The sequence below is a fragment of the Sebastes fasciatus genome, chromosome 5 (genome assembly GCF_043250625.1).
Source record: "Sebastes fasciatus isolate fSebFas1 chromosome 5, fSebFas1.pri, whole genome shotgun sequence".
Classification (NCBI taxonomy): Eukaryota; Metazoa; Chordata; class Actinopteri; order Perciformes; family Sebastidae; genus Sebastes; species Sebastes fasciatus.
Genome location: NC_133799.1, coordinates 23,284,504 through 23,304,149, shown reverse-complemented (window position 1 = coordinate 23,304,149; position 19,646 = coordinate 23,284,504). Strand labels below are relative to the sequence as shown.

General features: G+C 37.1%; 2 protein-coding genes across 3 annotated transcripts in view; one reads left to right on the top strand and one right to left on the bottom strand.

The window, feature by feature from the left end:
• The first annotated feature begins 634 nt into the window (after nt 1-634).
• Nucleotides 635-4,841, top strand: LOC141768024 (ras-related protein Rab-11B). The gene is made up of 5 exons (XM_074635897.1): nt 635-801; nt 3,149-3,344; nt 3,454-3,647; nt 3,731-3,811; nt 4,100-4,841. Exons 1-5 carry the CDS (start codon nt 762-764, stop codon nt 4,243-4,245), a joined length of 657 nt encoding a protein of 218 aa, XP_074491998.1. The 5' UTR covers nt 635-761; the 3' UTR covers nt 4,246-4,841.
• Nucleotides 4,842-6,105: 1,264 nt separating this feature from the next.
• LOC141768023 (E3 ubiquitin-protein ligase MARCHF2-like) overlaps nt 6,106-19,646 on the bottom strand; it is a 100,303-nt gene continuing 86,762 nt past the window's right edge. Inside the window, exons 2-6 of one of the 2 annotated variants that reach the window (XM_074635894.1) lie at nt 18,661-18,879; nt 11,945-12,246; nt 11,130-11,334; nt 10,504-10,713; nt 6,106-10,259 (exon numbers count right to left, since the gene is read on the bottom strand). In XM_074635894.1, coding sequence (XP_074491995.1) covers nt 10,101-10,259; nt 10,504-10,713; nt 11,130-11,334; nt 11,945-12,126 — 756 coding nt within the window. In that variant the 5' untranslated portion in view covers nt 12,127-12,246; nt 18,661-18,879 and the 3' untranslated portion in view covers nt 6,106-10,100. The remainder of the gene's footprint in view (nt 10,260-10,503; nt 10,714-11,129; nt 11,335-11,944; nt 12,247-18,660; nt 18,880-19,646) is intronic. The other variant, XM_074635895.1, reaches the window with a different exon arrangement.

Below are 19,646 nucleotides of genomic sequence, written 5' to 3'. Positions count from 1 at the left end.
CCGACGCGACTCGCTGCCTCTCGAAACTCCCGAGAATCTTTTAAAATAATCGTTTTCGATCCAAAATAAAGACAGATTCAGCAACTGCGTGGCTTATTTCTCGCCTCAAATGTTTTCAGAAACACATTTTGGTTTCTTCTCTTATTTTCATGAAATAAGAGAAGAAAGTTTCCAAACGAGCCTCCATACTGTTTCCGGTTTGAAAGCTGGGAGCAGCAGCCAATGGCGGGAAAGCATTCGTCCAATCAGGTGGGGACAGCCTTGTGTCTAGGACAGCACACCGAGCGTCCAATGTTGGGAAGTGTTGCGTCCCCTCGCGATAAAAAACGCCCCTGTGGACACGTACCAGGAGAGGAGGAGAGAAAGAGTGTGGTGTGCGAATGCAGACAAAATGAATGGCAGTCAGAAACAAAGCAACATGTAAAATTACAATATTCTGGAAATTATAAGGTTTAGTATAATTATATTGAACAATTTAAGTGATATATGTGCACACATACTAATCAAAGGTCAAAACTGCGCTACAATTGGCTGAATTATAAAAGGCAGAAGTGGTAAAAATTAAGAGCCGTTTGGGAGCCGGCTCTTCTTGGTGAGCTGAGCCAAATGATCCGGCTCACTAAAAAGAGCCGGACTTCCCATCACGACTCTCTCCATCTCGGCTCAGCAGCAGCAGTCTGGTTGTTTAGCTAGTTAGCTTTAGAGGAGGAATACTATCTGTCATCACCGCCTCGATCTCTGCGAGGTGATCTCATCCAACCATGGGGAACAGAGACGACGAGTACGACTTCTTGTTCAAAGGCAAGCTGAGCTGAAACTACTCATATATATAACATTATTGATGTTGTTTAGTGAAGAAACCAGCTAAAGGTTAGCATCATGCTAACTGTGTCACTTTAACATCAGCTGCTGCTGGCAGCTAGCTGCTAACTGTAGCTTAGCATGTTTTCACATTTTCTAATTAACCTCGTGTTTTACTTCTACCTAAGATGTTTTAAATGATTTGTTTTGCTTCATGGATTTGACAGAGTAAGGTTATCCCTGCTAGCTGGTCCAAAGGGTGGAGCTATTTACTATAACAATAATTAAACTTTACTGTCATGGAAGAGAAGTTGTCTTTAGGTATATAAACACTCATATCCCCTATGTTCTTAAGACCGTCTCATATAATTAGATGCGTTCAAGTGAAAGGTAAACAGGAGCTCCCTTTGTGGTGTGAACTTGTCGCCTGAGGGAGGACACTCTTTCCTGTTAAATACCTGCTCCAGGTGTGCACATTCTTTCCCAACCACCACCCTGGGAGTGATGGCTAACCTTCATACCAAGCAATTATAGATTTGACCTGACTGAGTCATTAGTAACATGGTTCTTTTACACCTTGGAGTTTAGTTTCAGGGTAACATGTTGCTCTCTGATCTCATTTTCTTTTTTTGTAAACAAATGTAGCTATGAAATCAATAAACATATGATGTTATGCATACATGTAATACTCTCCCTGGTTAGACGAGAACCTGAGAACTGTTCTATTGAAGACAGAACCTACCAAAATAAAAAATAAATTTAAAGAGTAAAAATAAATGCAAAAAATGCAATAAATAAATAAATAAGAATTAAATGCAAAAATAATTTAAGAAAAATAATAAATTAATGCAATAAATAAAAAATGCAAAAACAAATACACACTTAAGAATTAATAAAAATAAATACATAAATAAATGAAAGGGAAAATTAAACAGGAAATTAATAAATAAAAATAAATGCAAATAATAAATACAAAAATAATTAAATAAATTAAAAATAAATACACACATTTAAGAATGAATAAAAATAAATAAATGAAAGGGAAAATTAAACAGAAGAGTAAATAAATAAGGAAATTGATACAAAGATAAAGAAGCAAATTAAAACAAAAATATAAATTTGCCACATTTGATCAATTAATTAATTGCTACGTTTAGGGCTGACCCGAATGCTTCAAAGCTTTGACCGTTGCCATGGTAATCGACCTCCAAATCGGTATTCGAATGCTTCATTCTTTTTTGTTAAATATAAGTATGTAATAATAAAGTATAAATCTCAAAATAGCCCATGAAATAAGGTATAATCCCACAACATCATTCATAATAAACATTGATTATTAGTTATTCAGACGGATATCGCTGTTTGTTGTGTGTAGAGGTGCGTGTGTGTACAGTAGTGCGTCCATGGCACTGAAACGGGGGAGATGGAGACGGAAGAACATGTCAGCCTGTTGCGCTGTACCACACCGCAGCGAAGCTTCGAATACCTTCGAATATTTCTCATCAAAGCTTCGAAGCCAAAACAAAAATGGTATTCGGGACAGCCCTGAGCTACATTCATTTTTAATATTATTTTTGCTACATTTAATGAAATTTATGTAGTTATGATTTTTATTCATTTTGATTTTGACAGGTTCTGTCCTCCATACTGTCCCTTTCAGCTTGCAGGTCACTAACTATCAGATAGACCAGTTAATATGAAGGGACAAGGAACCTGCTTTAAGATGAAGATTCACAAGCAAGCTTTAGTGACATAGTGCTGTAGTTAACAGGAGAGAGTGGTTTACAAGATTTAGATACTTAAGGAGTTTACTGAAGAGGAAACAGAAACGCATAGACTTTATCACATCTATCTAGTGAGTAAAGTACAGTTAAAAAAAGAGGCCCAGGCCGGTGTGGCAGCTGTAAACTGATTTGATATAGTGATGACTCGTTGCAAAATACACAGGAACAGAGGCCTTGAGAAACTGTTGAGTCAGTTTTCCCAAAGAGCAGGTTTTTTGTCAGCTTCTTCCTGCATGACTCCCAGCAGGTCAAAGTCTGTTTTCTCAGTACAAAAAGGAAAAGCAGCAAAACTAAGTCAGCACTTTCGCTTTGCCTGAAAATGGCCATAATTGAATGATAACCTGACGCTAGTGCAACCTTTAATGATAGTTGTTTAGTACAGTTTGTACCTATTGGCATTCATGTTTATAATTCTTTAGTTGGAAATGATGGTGTGGCACATTTCTCAGTTAATGTGCATCGTCATTTATAAATTAAGACTACTGCAGTAGCAGTAGGTGTGGCAGTTTGACGTTAAGCTGGGTACACTGAAATGTTGTCACGCCCAATTGTTTTGTTTACAGTCGTACTAATCGGAGACTCTGGCGTGGGGAAGAGTAACCTGCTCTCCCGTTTCACAAGAAATGAGTTCAACCTGGAGAGCAAGAGCACCATTGGGGTGGAGTTCGCCACCCGCAGCATCCAGGTGGACGGCAAGACGATAAAGGCTCAAATTTGGGATACAGCAGGACAGGAACGCTACAGAGCAATCACCTCAGCGTGAGTGTGTTTCTCTTTGTGTAAACTAATCGTGTATATTGATGTAAATATCGCACTGGATATAAAGATGGTATAGTTGTTGTATTCATCTAGTTTATGCTGTCACCAGGTATTACCGGGGTGCAGTTGGAGCTCTCCTGGTTTACGACATCGCCAAGCACCTGACATACGAGAACATCGAACGCTGGCTGAAGGAGCTGAGGGACCACGCTGACAACAACATCGTCATCATGCAGGTTGGAAACAAGAGCGACCTCCGCCACCTCAGGGCGGTGCCCACTGATGAGGCTCGAGCCTTCGCAGGTAAATCACTAAGCGCTGTGGCAATAAAGCAACAGTCTTATAATCTATATCTAATCTGTATCTTTCTTCTCCTCCCACATTAGAAAAGAACACTCTCTCATTTATTGAGACATCAGCATTGGACTCCACAAATGTAGAAGAGGCATTCAAGAACATTTTAACAGGTAGGAAGAGCAAGACTCAGTGCTGTATCTCATGTGTCAAGGATTCATTTGACATTTAAGTAATTGGTGAAAACATCTGTCACACTCTGAAAATTAGATATTTTAAGCTGCACAGTTAACTTAATGTTTTCCCCTTTTGATATGGGACTGCAGTTTTATTTTCCTACAAATGGGGATATACACACACCAGTGCCATCGCTCATATACAGATAAATTAAACTATTTGTGAAGAGTTTAAAGAAATCCAGAGCATCATTGTGTTTTTCTTTCTGGAATGTCCCTCTGCAGAAATCTACCGCATCGTGTCACAGAAGCAGATAGCGGACAGATCTGCACATGATGAGTCTCCGGGCAACAATGTAGTGGACATAAGTGTCCCCCCAACCACTGACGGGCAGAAGGGCAACAAACTCCAGTGCTGCCAGAGCCTGTGACACTAAACCCCATAACACTCCGCCTCCACCTCGACATCACATCGCCTGTGCACTTTTTGTTCCCGTTGCTCTGCTCACGGCCAACTCCCTCGTCACTCTATCCTTTCTATCTTTCTTTCTACCTATCATTCTGTTTTTATATAGGACTTTTAAATTCACTAGTGCTCTTCTCTTCTGCCATGAAAGAAATCTTCAAGAAGCCTTTATGTCACTTGGTCAGTCGAGTTGTTCATGGAGCCAATGTGAAGGTTCCTGCAATGCAGGAACAGGGCAGTCGTTGCTGTCTTAATGAACCCTGTGAATTTGTTAAGTTGTTTGAACTGAAACTCTGTCGTGTACAGGTAGGATGTGAAATACATTTCAATGGTTACCACTAGATGGTGCTGTGTAAATAAACTACAGGCAGTTACTCCAACCTGGTGAAGCAGTATTATGCGTTTGACAGCGTGGTTCCTCTAACTTCTTACATCAGATAAGTTATCATGCCAAAATCCTCATTATGTATTTATCGAAGAACATTTGGCTTCAGTTGTCATTGTTTTACTTTAAATTAAAAAACTGTATGAATTTAGAATAAAATTCTTGACAAAAGGAAAGTGTTGAACGGATGTGTTCTTACTGAAAATTGTGTTTTCTCTGATTTTTAAAAAGAGAACAGTCTTGTTTCATCAAGTTGCTGCAAAGTATCCAAATACATTTACTCAAGTACCGTACCCGAGTTCAACTAGTATTTTACTGAAAGGCCCCCGTTGTATGGCAGTTTATATTTCTACTAAAACATTTCAGAGAGAAATATTGTACTTGTCACTCCACTACATTTATCTGACAGCTATAGTTACTAGTAACTTTTCAGAACAAGATTTTACCTGATATCAGTTCAATTGTTTCGGATTAAACTACTCAATATTATATAATGTGTCGAACTACAACCTGGAGCTGCAAATATGTGAAGCTTGCATTGTGCTGCACTCAGCCCTGATTAAAAAAAGACATAGTATAGTATGTCATAAAGTAGTATAGTATGACGATAAGTCATAAAAACATCAGTGTAATATGTCAAAAGATTTCATGAAAAACATCATAGTAAAGTCTTTTGAAAGATTTTGTGAAAGTCATGTCAAATAATTTCATGGCAAAAAAGTCATAGTATAGTATGTCGAAAATTTAGTGAAAAAAAGTAATTGTATTGTTTGTCTTAATATTTCATGGAAAAAAGTCATAGTATAGTATGTTGGAAAATATTTTAAATCATAGTATAGTATGTCGGAAAAAAAAGGTCATAGTATAATGTTAAAAAAAAAAAAAAAGTCATAGTATGTCAAGTCATAGTATGTAAAAGTTTTAAAAAAAGGTATAGTATGCTGGAAAAAGTAAAAAAAAAAAAGGTATAGTATATTGAAAAATGCCATGAAAGAAGAATGTTTATCTGGAACACGACTAATTCCAGTGGCAATATCAGGGTACCAATAAATAACTAATTTTGCTCACTAATTTTCACTTGCATTCAAACATTTAATATTTTATTTTTATCAGAGACGGACTGTTTGTTCACCAGCATATGGAATATTTTGAACTAGTGTTTTTTTATAACTAAGCTGCTTATATATTTTCCAAATGCAGTAGCGAGTTTCCAGGGAAGCAAAACTTGACATCAGCAGTTGTTTTTCATCAGGATTAATGGCTACATTTATACAGCTGGGGTCAAAAACAGACTTATAGTAATGACATCTCATCCTTTCTAGACTAAGAGGATTATCTGTAAACAGCCATATCATAGCCTCTATACTGACATGTTGAACTAGAACATATACATGTCTTCTTCACATGAGCAGAGAACAGACAGTGAATATCAACACAACCATCATTTATCATCATGTTTTATTTGCTTTGCAAATAATTCTTGGCTGATTGCAGGTACCAGTATTTTGGTGAAGACAACTTTCTTTTTTTTCTCACAGCACACCATAAACATTGTAGTATTTAAAAATGTGAATACTTAAGAATTGCAACATAAATTACAAATGATACATAAACATACCCACGCTCTCGAAAAAAAATAAAGTTTACAAAAATGTTAAGACAACATAACAACAGAAGAAACATTAACATTTACAAAGAAAACAATGATTTAAAATCCCTTTCTGGATTTGAATTGTGGAAGCTATATAAAGTAAAATATTACCTTATAATTAAGTGCAATACACTTAAACTCTTTGGAGATATGAGGTTCTGCGGGGAGTCAAAGAAGGAGCAGTGTTGCATACTTTGTACTACAAACTTCCAATAACAAATCCAGTTGTTTTCGTTGACTAACTGCACCTCCGCTTTTTACATTTCTTCAAATCAGTTTCCCAACAGATCCCAATACTTAGAGTAAAGCCTCGTTCATGACAAACAGTAAACACATGGATGATCAAATGACTCATAAGCTTGTAAGGTCCCCCCGGGTGCATCGCAGGATTTAATCCTTTGTTCGGAGATTAGTTAAAAACACAAACAAATTAACCGGGGCAGTATGTGGGACAACCCACCAGGAGCTAAAAGGGCATTATGTCGTACAGTATGTCGAAAAGTCAGTCATAGTATAGTATGTTCAAAAAAAGGTCATGGTATAGTATGTGGAAAAATATGAAAAAAAGTCATATTATAGTATGTCGGAAAAATTAAAAAAATAAAGTCAAAGTTTAGTATGTCGAAAAAAATGGAAGAAAAATTAAAAAAACTCATAGTATAGTATATTGGAAAATATCTTTAAAAAAGTTATAGTATAGTATGTTGAAAAATTAAAAAAAATCATAGTACAGTATGTCAAAGAAAACAAACAAAACAAAAAAAAAGTCATTGTATAGTATGTCGACTCAAACAAACGATTACCTGGGGCAGTATGTGGGACTTCCCACCAGGAACTAAAAGTGTAATGTTGGTGTAAACAAAAGGCCAGAGCAAGGAAATAATGTTTATGCTCATTGCTCACTGGTTCCTGGTAATGCCACACTGTCAGCAGTCATACAGATACAAAGTTGGTTGCTCGACACGACACTATGGTGTCAGTTTCCCACCAAACGGCACTACGGAGATGCACCCTGTTCTCCTACGACTACTGTTTTACAACAACCCCAGGGAGCCACTGAACTTGTAGAGTCATTTCAGATCACAAGGTTTCTGTAGCATGAAAATGTAACATATTGTTTGGTCAAGCCTGATTGTTACAAAGTAAATATATATGTATTTTTAATTAAAAAGCATTAATAAAACAATTGTGCATAATATCCAGACTTTTGGCCTCTGCACACCGAAGGTGATGTACTGCATGTGTTTACAATGTGTCAATACTGAATGCAAAATTTACTTTAACAGCTAGGGAAAAGTTAACGAAAAGCACATAGGAAGAACAAATCATGATCAGTATGTTAATCAGCATTAATAAGTACAATAATCAAAAATTATGATCACTCCTTAATAAAAATTAGGACTCAAAGTTAACGCGATTATAACGCAAATTAGTTTTAATGCCACTAATTTCTTTAACGCAATCGACCTTTCAGCGGTTGTAGCGGTCTCAGTTTTAAAGCTAGAGTTAAGATACTGCTCGTCGGGAAGGAGGTTAAATAACGTTCCAAACTTGCGCTACATTTTTGGTGAGGAAAAACTGGCATGGCCATTTTCAAAAGGGTCCCTTGACCTCTGACCTCAACATATCTGAATAAAAATGGCTTCTGTGTGTACCCACGAGTCTCCCCTTTACAGACATGCCCACTTTATGATAATCACATGAAGTTTTGGGTAAGTCATAGTCAAGTTTGAACTGATAAAAAATGTGATTAATTATGGACAATCATGAGATTAATTGCGATTAAGTATTTTAATCGATTGACAGCCCTAATAAATATATAAATGTAATTTCACTGAATAGAGAAAAGCCAATAATTGTGATCTTGGAACTAAAGTTTACTCATAAAATGAATAATAATCAGTCTAGCTTTAGACAAATTTGAATCTTGCCTCATTGCTTTTAATGCTAAGGTTTTTTTATTGCACCCCACAGAACTGCACAGTTATAAATGAAACACAAATAGTAGGATTGTGCAGTATAACCATCGGCTTTAACACCTGCATCACTCAAAAGAGGACAACAGTGTTGCGTTCTTAAAGCCCCGTTGGTTTTAACAACGGACCACAGTGTGTTCACGTCAATTTAACTGTCTTTCCATAACCTAAATTAAATGATAAACTATGTTCAAAACTGCACCATGTTATGACACGGAAATCTGGAAACCAGGCAGACACTGTGGTTTGTGTTTTCTGACAGCCGCTATAAGTAACTTGATTATAAACTGCACCAAACTATATACACACACGAGAGAGAGAGAGAAGCAAATTTTCTCTACTCACCCAAACAACCAACACAGGCCCAAATGAATCTGCTCAGTAACATCAAAACATGGTGAGGGCAAGTTTGCACTCCAAAAAAAACATCGATATCCATCAAATGGATTTAGAAAAGCACGTAAGCATTGAGTGGCTTCCTTGAAAGAAAGGACAAAACAAAGCTAAAATCAGATTAAGCCTTAGTGGTGCTTGCATAATGTACCCACCCCTCATCATCAGATCAGAGACAATTCAATGATAAATGCTCGCAGGAAGTTTCTGTTTCCCTGACTCTTTGTGTGATTATTATGGAAACTACACACATACAGCGATGTGTATAGTTTTAAAAAAATAGCAGTAATTAAGTATTTTAACAGGCAGGCAAAAAGATGCTTTAGTACACTGCATCAGCCACCCAACAAGAGTTTTCTATCGATCTATACAAGACCTGCTGGCTAAGTGCTGATAATACAAGAACCTCTACGAGGACACTGTTGAGCCCTACTTCAGTAGGAATAGCAAATCTGTTCATTCTTTAATGGTTTAAGAAATGTTCTTTTTTAAACCACAAAACAATTTTACAATATACTTAACACTACAAAATAAAAAGAATATCCCCCAAAAAGTCTTTGCATGCATAGCTGTGCATGTTTGCAGAGGTCTCTCCATGTACTTTTGATGAAGACCTCGATGTCCACAGTGTTTTATTGCACAATCTCTGGTTTACTAATGCTGTGCTGCAATCCATTCTTGGATGAAATGAAAAAACAGATGTATGATAAAAAAAAAAATTAAAAAAAAAATTGAAAGAAGTCCAACAAGCTTGTGCGAAAATTAAAGTTTCATCTCAGACAGCATACTGGCATCTGGATTGTGAATAAATCAATAATCTTCTTTTTCCTTTACAGATTAATATGGGATAATTTCTTGAAAGAGGTCCTCAACGGGCGACGTTGTGCAGAGACTGCAAGGCCTATATAGGTAAGGACATGCCCAGATATGACATGTATCTAGCAGTTTACTCACTTTCATCTTCGCAGCACAACAATGAACGGAAGCTGCTACACTCAGCAGCCATCTATAGACCATCAGTGTGTTGTTGAAACCAAGCAGAACAATAATTACAACATTTCACAGTCCACTAAACAAGTTAGTTTGGTCATTTTTTATTCTAGGTTCGTTGTTATTTAAAGTTATCATCGTATCCATGACGATGAGACTGTTCCGTGTCTCTGTAAATGTCTCTGCACATCTCCACGTGCTGTTCCGTTCCTCTGTGCCTTTGCATAAGCTTGGTCAACACCCAGACTCCATTTGAATGTGCTCATCAGACCGATTTCTTTTTAAAAAGCAATGTGAATTTAAGTACTGATGGGGCAAAGATGTTTTTGTTTGTAAAAAGCAACCACGAGTGCTTCTTTAAAGGCTATCTGGTATTCAACAATCAGCCCCCTGCATATAAAAGACACCATTATCACCATTTGGTCTCATACTATACTCTCATTGGCAGACTTCTTCATCAGTTTGGTCGAGAGCAAGGAATGCTGGGAAGAGTTTGACTCCTTGGCTTCAGGAATGAGCAGACGTACTTTCTGGTTTGTTCTTCTCCACTCAGAGTACAGCTGACAGTGGTAGCGGAAAGATACCTGCACAGACAACCAGGTAAGAGATCAATTATATACATGAACTTTTAGCTGGTAGAGAGAGACATAGATAGGGTAGAGAGAGAGTTGTATAAAGAGAGGGAAGGAGTTAGAGGTATAGAGAGGGTGTAGAGAGAGAGGGAGGTAGAGGGAGAGAAAGAGGGGGGAGGTAGAAAGAGGTAGAGAGGCAATTTTAAATGTGCATTCCAGTAGTGCTACAGTCTAACGTGTGTGGATTAATTGTTACCAGGGTCCAGAGGACGTAGATGGTGAAGAGGGCGATGGTGAGGGCGATGAGGCCGATGGCCTGCAGCCAGCTGCCCAGCTGAAGATGGTCCTGAGCGCCCCGCAGGCACAGCCAGCCGGAAATGGCTGCCAGAGGCGTGATAAACAGGAAGCACACCATGTCACAGAACAGCGTCCTCTTCTCATTACGAGGGCCGGGGTCTCGCAGCCACTGTGGAAAAAGAAGAGGGAGAATATATACGAGAGAGGGAGAGGTAGATAGACAAATGGAAGAGAGATATTAAGTCAATGAAGAATGGAAAGCAAGCAGAAAGATGAGAAAGAAAAGATATTTTCATGGTGCATTCAGGTATAGTAGTATCTTCCTGCCATCAAGTTGATCTTCTTTTTGTTGTTTAAAAGTTTGTTCTCAGTTGACTGGTGAAATGTTATTGCTATTGCATATTAAATAAATTATTTAAATTTGACAATATGGCCTCAGTCTGGTACATTCCAAAAAAAATCATACTTAATACCGTGTAGCCTCTATTTAAAGAAGAATTTTCATTCACAAACAGCAGCCCGACCCAAGAGGAATAAAAAAAGACAAGCAGAAAGATTGATGCAGACAAAGCAAAGGGCATTGACCTTTGTTACCTCTGTGAGAGGCCTCGGTCGGCGCTCGATGCTGAACTCGGTGTGGCAGAGCTCACAGTAGCTGGTGTTGGAAGAGGAGAGCCACTTCTCCAGGCAGCTCTTGTGCACCGTGCCCAGGGTGCCTGTGCAGTCGCACGGAGACAGGAGACGCTCGCTGCTGCCTCCTTCGTGGCAAATACGGCAGATGGGACCATCACTGAGGTGAAAATAAAATACATTACAAAAAAGAACTGTTAGACTAAAATACAATGACACTCAACTGTGGACCAGCTCAGAATAAATAGATGCATTTAAAGGCTCTGCGTTCTTTTACGTTTTTTGTTAAATGGAAACTCAGCTGTTAGAAGAAGAAGAAGAAAAGCAGTGACGTAGGTTACCAAAGTAAGCTAATCATGAAGCTATGCTAAGTTTGGATATAACTGAAATGGTTAGCTGGATTTTTTGAAGTGGAGTTGTATGTATACTCCTGTTCTGCTAGGCAAAATTATTATTTTTGCGAATGGAGTCTGGTGGCTTTGAAGAGAGCGATAGAATGGCTCAAGCTCACCGTCGGAAAGGGCTGTCTGGTAGCGAGTGTACGGGAGCAGCAGAAAAAGTGTACTTCACAAATACAATTCAATAAATACATATATGATATAAGCACTAGGCCTTTTTCACAGAAGACTTTTTGATATGTCACTGTAGGCAAAATAATAATAAAATGAACGATGGCTCCACTGTGGTGTGCTTGTCCTGCATATTTCTGTTAATGTAAATTCACCCCAGAGGACTTCTTCCCTGACATCATGAGTGTGAGTAGGTCTTACCTTTGTGTGCTCATGGGTTTGAGCACAGAGGAGAGCAATCGTCCGTCTATGGCGGTGACCTGGGTGACGTAGAGCGCCTGACATCCGTCACCACCCGCTTCCTCCACGCTCTTCCACACGCCAGGGCTGCTCGCGCAGTCACACAGAGAGCCAGGCAGGTGGCAACAACCCCCCGTCGTCATGGTTACGGTGGCCAAACACTGGCCGTATAGGTGGTGAGGGCGTAAAGGTCAAAGGCGAAGGTTGACTTGGAGAGCAGGAAGCACTAACTCTGCTCGCCACAGGCTGGGAATGGTTCGATTCTAAAAGCAGAAACGGAGAAAGATTGAGAATTAATGGCTTTAGTACTTTTACTTAAAAAGATCCAGCGTGTAGCATTTCAGGAGATCCATTAGCAGAAAAGGAACATGTGCTACTGTAGAAACATGGCGGTGCAACATGGCGGACTCCGTGAAGAGGACCGGCTCCATATGTAGATATGAAGGACTTATTCTAAGCTAACGAAAACACATTCATTCTTAGTTTTAGTTGATTTATACACTAATGAAAACATAGTTATGAATATTATATGCTAATAGATCCCCCTTAGTCCTACACACTGGACCTTTAGGAGTGATAAAGGACTTGGACTTGAGTTATTCCATTTTACGCTACTTTATGCTTCTACTTCACAACATTTCAGAGCCATATATACTTTTTACTCTACTACATTTATTTCATAGCTTTAGTTATTAGATACTTTGCAGATTGAGAATATCAATACAAAATATAATCAACAAATAAACTATGATGTGTTATTATAGCTCAAACTACCCAGCAGTATAAAGAAGTTCAAATTAACCATGTTTTCAGCAACATTAAAGTGATCCTTACAGTGATGCATCAATACATTTGATTTATTTTTTACTTTTTATGACATACTATATAATGGCTTTTTTTATATTTTAATGACATACTATACTATGACTTTTTTATGACATTTTATGACATGACTTTTTATATCAGTCCATAACGATCAGCACAGCAGCTGATCCATCCCTAATAGCTTTAAATACATTCTTATACCAACACTAATGTAATTCAACTTAATACAATTATGAATGCAGGAGTTTTACATGTGACAGTATTTTTACACTGTGGTATTCCCACTTTTACTTAAAAAATCTATTACAGGACAATTGTATAAAATGACATACATATTACAGTATAATATAATTTAGAAGCTTGTATACATTTGCATGTATACAAATATAATAGAATAAAGAGATCAAAGTTGTGAAATGACACTAAATCATGGGGTCATCACAAGAGTTAGATATCATCCTCCAGACCATGGCCAAAGTTTTCTATGAGAAGTCATCCATTTACATTGCAAAGACTGGCTTCAACCATTAACCACTCTATGAAAATGTAATAAAAGAAAGCAAAACTATTATACAAGGACAAATTAGAACAGGACTTTAGCAGCATGAATACCAGGCAGGCTTTTCAGAAGGTGAAACCACCCATCTGTTCCACCTAAAAAAACAGCACTCCCACACCACTAATCCCATCTCGTGGGGTCATGGTGTTCTTCTGAGTCCCTTTCTATACACACTCTGGACCAATGTCTTTAAACTTTAAATATTCTGATGACAGCCATACTGCCACCTCAACAACAGGGACTCAGCCACATCCTGCCAACAATCTGTGTCACCTCCTCCTCAACGTCACCGAGATGAAGGAGCTCATCTTCTGACATCCGCAAAAAACTCACCACCCCTCACTGCTCCAGATTTAGGTACTTCTGCATCTTCCTGAACAATAAACTGAGTTTTGATCACCACACCAGAGACATCCATAAACTCTACCAACAAAGACTCTACCCTCCGTAAACTAAAGGCTCTCTCAGTCAAACCCCACCTCCCGCTTCTTCTTTATCGTAGCATTATTGAACTCATCCTCCTGTACTGCGCCACCTTTCTATTTCACCATGCTCACCCTCACCAACAGAAACAACCTCCTGAAAATCACCAACATATCCTCTAAAATAACTGGCCTCCCCACTCCCAACCTGCCAGCACACCACTTGCAGAGCACTGACAACAGCACACGACCCCTGCCCTCCTTCCCTCTGGTCGCAAATACAGACAGCTCCTCTGCAAAAACAATGGCTTTGGGAGGAGTTTTGTGTCCTCAGCCATTGCTGCCTTAAAGCTGAAGTAGGCGAGATTGGAACAAATATGATTGAAAAAGGGTTATTTTTATAAAAAGGTTGCTACATCGTGACAGTAGTACATGAAACAGGTAACCTGAAAAAAATCATGTGCCTCTATGTCCTCCGGTGCTCCTAACGGCATCTGCAAGATTTCCCATATCGGAGGAAAACAAGCAGTAAGAGCTGATCTGAGGTCTGCTGTCCAGCTGCCGTCTATGAGAGCCGGCTGTCAATCACTCGCGAACTCCAACCAAACGGGCATACTAGGCAGCGCTGATCAAATATGAATCAATATTATGTTACATTAATGCCTATTTCTCGCCTCAAATGTTTTCATAATCATCTTGTAGTGCACGGTTTAGCTGTAAAATGAGAACGTTTGTGACGCTGCATTACAGCTAAATATAACAATATCCTGTTTAGCTGTTCAAGATTAGTGAAATCAAATATCGTATGAAAGCAATAATAGTCGTATCCAACAGTCATATTATCAACAGTATAACAGTACTGTGAAAATATTAGGATTCTGTCAGTACAGTCTGGCTCTAGGTAACTTAGTTTTATGTGAGGACAGTGCTCATCTGAAAATGTGCTTGTAATTAATTTCCTGCCATGTGAGATTAACTAAAAACATTGTGTCATTTACAAGAAAGCTGTCAGTTTGGAGACGGGCCAATTTGCCCAAAGCAGCTGCTGATCCATTATAAAAGCGAAAGTGATTGTCAGAGGCAGTGAGTATGATGTGCAGCAGACTGATAAACAGCTGTCTCCCCTCAGATAACCCTTCACTAAAGATAAGCGACAGACTGCTGAATTTGCTAGACTGCAGTGCATTCGTCTCGCTGTTTGAAAATGATCCCACAGTAACAGACCAAATATAAAACGGATATTTCTGCGTGAAATGTTTTCATTTTGACGAGACAAATAGAGTTATGAGTTATTACATGACACGTGTGTACTTTAGGTACTGAAGTAGCTTCTTTTCTTTCATTACACTCAAGTGTGTAAATTTAGCACACAAACATGTTGTTTATGACACAAGACAGTGTTCAGCCTACATTTGATCTGCTTCATACCAGACTAGAAGGCCTGTGGCTGTATACACCATCACTATTAAACCATAACATTACACCCAAACTAACATGAGAAATATATAATCCTATGTACTCTACACTGTTGTTGTGTTGTTTCTAAACAGCAGGTTTAACATGGCAGATGGTGCAGAAATTCTTGTGTTAATTTATGGGATTTTGCTTCGTTATTCTACCTTTATGAATAATTCATACAAGAATTTACACTCTACAATCATTTTAACATATCATCTAATTAAATACACAAAAAACAGACCTGCAATACTTGTGAAGGAAATAATATTCTGTCATTGTATACACTGTGCCAGAGAAGAGATGTTTCAACTACATAAAAATTCCCACACCCGATTGATTATTGTAACATTTGTACTTCTGATTATAATTCTAGTCATATGCTTATTTTCTACAACCTTTACAATCCACTACAAGAATCTAGTATCCCCACGGTGAACAGTTCTTGTCTGATCTTGTCTGTTACATCAAATATTAGGGCTGTCCTCGCCCAAAGAAATTCTTAGTCTACTAACACTCATACTATTTCGTCGACGAATCAATTAGTTGATTTAAACGACAGATCTGTGAAACTGAGTTTCTCCAAAAAGAATCAAGTAAACGAAAGCGTTTACCAGATATGTGCTCATAAGTTTCTTGGAAATGAGTCATTCAGCACGAAAAAAGCATTGGAAAATTACTAATCTACTAAAGAAATCGTAGTTAACTAAGAGGAAGCAGCCCTATTAAATATCAGCCCATAAAACTGCAGATGTTACATTAGCTGCTTGTTAAAAATCCCAAATACCATATAATCTCGCTCACACTTGGATTATTAAATCTAAAATGAGCAGAACCTTGCAAATGTTTGATGAAGCCTGAAGGCCTGAACTTTAGCTTCATTATACAGGTCCCTGGTCAGATGACCTCTTAACCCATACAAAGCAATAGCACTGGGACTGTGACTGTGTCAGTATTACTGCTTGGTGTTATTATTTATGCTTACTGATACAGCATGGGGGGCACGATTAAGAGGCACAATCCCTGACCCAGATAAACAAAAGGGAAGCCCCAAAACTAAGACAACAACAACATATTATTATTTCTGAGTGGTGTATTGTATGTAAACACCGGAATAAAACAGACTGTATACTGCATTCTTCAGTTTATACATTATGCCATGATACATTTACTACTAACAAACTAAAGTCATTTCAATTTTCACTGTTTCATAAGGCGGCTGCCAACGTGGCTGTTATCACTGCATCCAGCTGTTAAAGCTGTGATCCAGACTATTGTCTGGAACAGGATTGTTTCAAGTTCACGTTCTTTATTTATCATATACACAACGATTACAGAGAAGCTGCAGTCGTTGGCAATGAAAATCCTAAGTTTCAGGCTCCCTTTCAACAATGCTAATTAAATATGTATGAAAAACAAAAAGAAGATAACGCGAGAAAAAACAAAATGAGAATTTAAACATAAAATAGTGCAAGTTACAACAAGGGATAAAATTGAACAAACAAAATATAAAATAAAGTAAAATAAATGAGACAGTAATTGCAAATGAATGAACTGAATGTAAACAGGAATTTAGTATATGTATATGCAAAATGACAAGTATGAACAGCGGTGGAAGAAGTACTAATACAAGTAGCAATACCACGGTGTATAAAATACTCTGTTACAAGTCCTGCATTCAAAATCTTACTTGAGTAAAAGATAAAAAAGTATTTGCGTCAAAATATACTTAAAAGTACCAAAAGTGAAAGTACTCATTTTGTAGAATGGCCCATTTTAGAATAATATACATTATATTATTGGATTATAATTATTGATGCATTAAGGTGTTCATCACTTTAAAAGGTCCCATATTATGCTCATTTTCAGGTTCATACTTGTATTTTGTGTTTCTACTAGAACATGTTTACATGCTGTAATGTTAAAAAAAAACTTTATTTTCGTAATACTGTCAGCCTGACTATGCCTGTATTTACACTCTGTCTTAAACACAAATTTCAACGGAATTGCAAATGAATTACCACAGAATTGTGCAATATCTTTGGTGTACTTCCTGTCAGCTGATGTCATTCACATACACTGCAACCAGAAATAAACTGGGACACATTTAGAATGTTTACTCATAAAACTGGGTAAAAGGTCTAAACATTGTAGATTCGTGACATCACAAATGGACAGAAATCCTAACGGCTTGTTTCAAATGCAGAGTTTCTGAATACGGGCTGTGTGTATTTCCCTGTGGATTGAGCGCTTCAATACTTTCACGGTATTTATAAAGCACTTAAACCTGCTTTATAATATAAAAGACATGAAAATCTTACTTTTTACAATATGGGCCCTTTAATGTTGCAGCTGGTGAAGGTGGAGCTTATTTTAATTACTTTGTATACTGCTGGGATAGTGTAATCTATTATAATAATAATAAACATTTATTTGTTGATTATATTTTGGATTAATAATCAAAATCTGCAAGTAACTAGTAACTCAAGTTCAGAGATATTTAGTGCAGTAAAAAGTACAATATTTCCCTCTGAGATGAAGTTAGAGTAGAAGTATATATTTTAGCATTTTAGGATTTTTTTGGTCTGAATGATTGTATGAATGTAGGTGGTTGTCTCCTATGTACACTGTTTTTTATGTGTGTGCTTTTGTCTTTTGTCTGTTTTTAATGAGCACTACACCGAAACAAATTCCAATCAACTGTGGGTTGACATGGCAATAAAAGTATAGATTGATTGATTGATTGATAGATTGATAAAGTAGCATAATACTCAAGTAAAGTACAAGTACATTGAGTAGATGTACTTGGTTACATCCCACCATTCAGACACAGTATAAATATATATACACACAAAGATGTAAACAGTTGTAAAAAAATAAGTAAAAGTATATAAAAGGTAAAGTGTCAAGTGTTGAGCTCAAGAGATCATCACTATTATCACTAATATATTGACGTTCAGAGATATTTAGTGCAGTAAAAAGTACAATATTTCCCTCTTTTAGAAGTATAAAGTAGCATAATATGGAAATACTCAAGTAAAGTACAAGTACCTTGAGTGGATGTACTTGGGTTACATCCCACCACTGAGTATAGCTATATATATGTAGTACACAGAGATGTAAACAATGTAAAACAGTAAGTAAAAGTATATAAAAAGGTAAAAAGTCAAGTGATGAGCTCAAGAGATCATTATTACTATCACTAATATATTGACGTGGCAGCAAACATTAGCTGTGTTTAACATCAACTATGTCACATTGACATATTTAAGACATAAGATATTAAACAAGTTGTTTGCATTGTTATTTATTTACATTAATGAAGCTGATCAGTCAGTTACAGCTGTGTGGTGATGCTAGCTGCTAGCTAACCTAGCTTGGTGTAAAGGAAATGAGACTTTAAAAGGTTAACTCACCCGGTGTCTTCTCCTTTAAAGTGTGTTATCAGAGCAGGTATCACCGCCCCAGTGACCTCGGGTTTCCTTTTCGTTTCATGTTGAGCTGTTTGTGTGAATTAAAGGGCCCCTCGCTGGCTAACGGTCTGCTAACAGCGCTGTGCTAACTGAGCTAGCAGCTGATACTGATGATAACACACACACACACAGCAGGACTTCCGCTTCCGCTTCAACCACAGGCTCATCAGCAGCTGTCTGACTGACTACCTCTCTCTCTCTTCTGCTGCTGCTGCTGCTGCTGCTGCTGGGAGACAACAACGAGGAGGAGGAAGAGGAGGAGGAAGAAGAGGAGGAAGAGGAGGGCAAATGAGTGCAAAACACTAACCAGACAGAGTTCAGATGGGTTTGTGAATAACAACAGCTTGTTGCCTGAGGGATGGAGGAAGGTCATATATATGGCAAAAACAGTAGGTACAAACAAGACATATATATATATATATATACATACATACATATATATATATACATACATATATATATATATACATATATATATATATATACATATATATATATATACATACATACATATATATATATACATACATATATATATATATACATATATATATATATATACATACATATATATATATACATACATATATATATATATACATATATATATATATATATATACAATATATATATATATATATATACATATATATATATACATACATATATATACATATATATATATATACATACATATATATATACATATATATATATACATATATATATATACATACATATATATATATATACATATATATATATACATACATATATAAATGTACAAATATATGTAATATATAAACATATACATGTACATATATAAACACATATATGTAATATATATACATATATACTGTATATATATATGATATCCTAATCTGTAGTACTAATTATTTTGTAATGTACCATGAGACAGATTTTTGCAA

Bases quoted from the DNA above. Each gene is read 5' to 3' on its own strand.
- LOC141768024 (XM_074635897.1), top strand. From the start codon at position 762: ATGGGGAACAGAGACGACGAGTACGACTTCTTGTTCAAAG. The intron at 802-3,148 runs GCAAGCTGAGCT...TTTTGTTTACAG, and splicing joins GTACGACTTCTTGTTCAAAG to TCGTACTAATCGGAGACTCT. The intron at 3,812-4,099 runs GTAGGAAGAGCA...GTCCCTCTGCAG, and splicing joins ATTCAAGAACATTTTAACAG to AAATCTACCGCATCGTGTCA.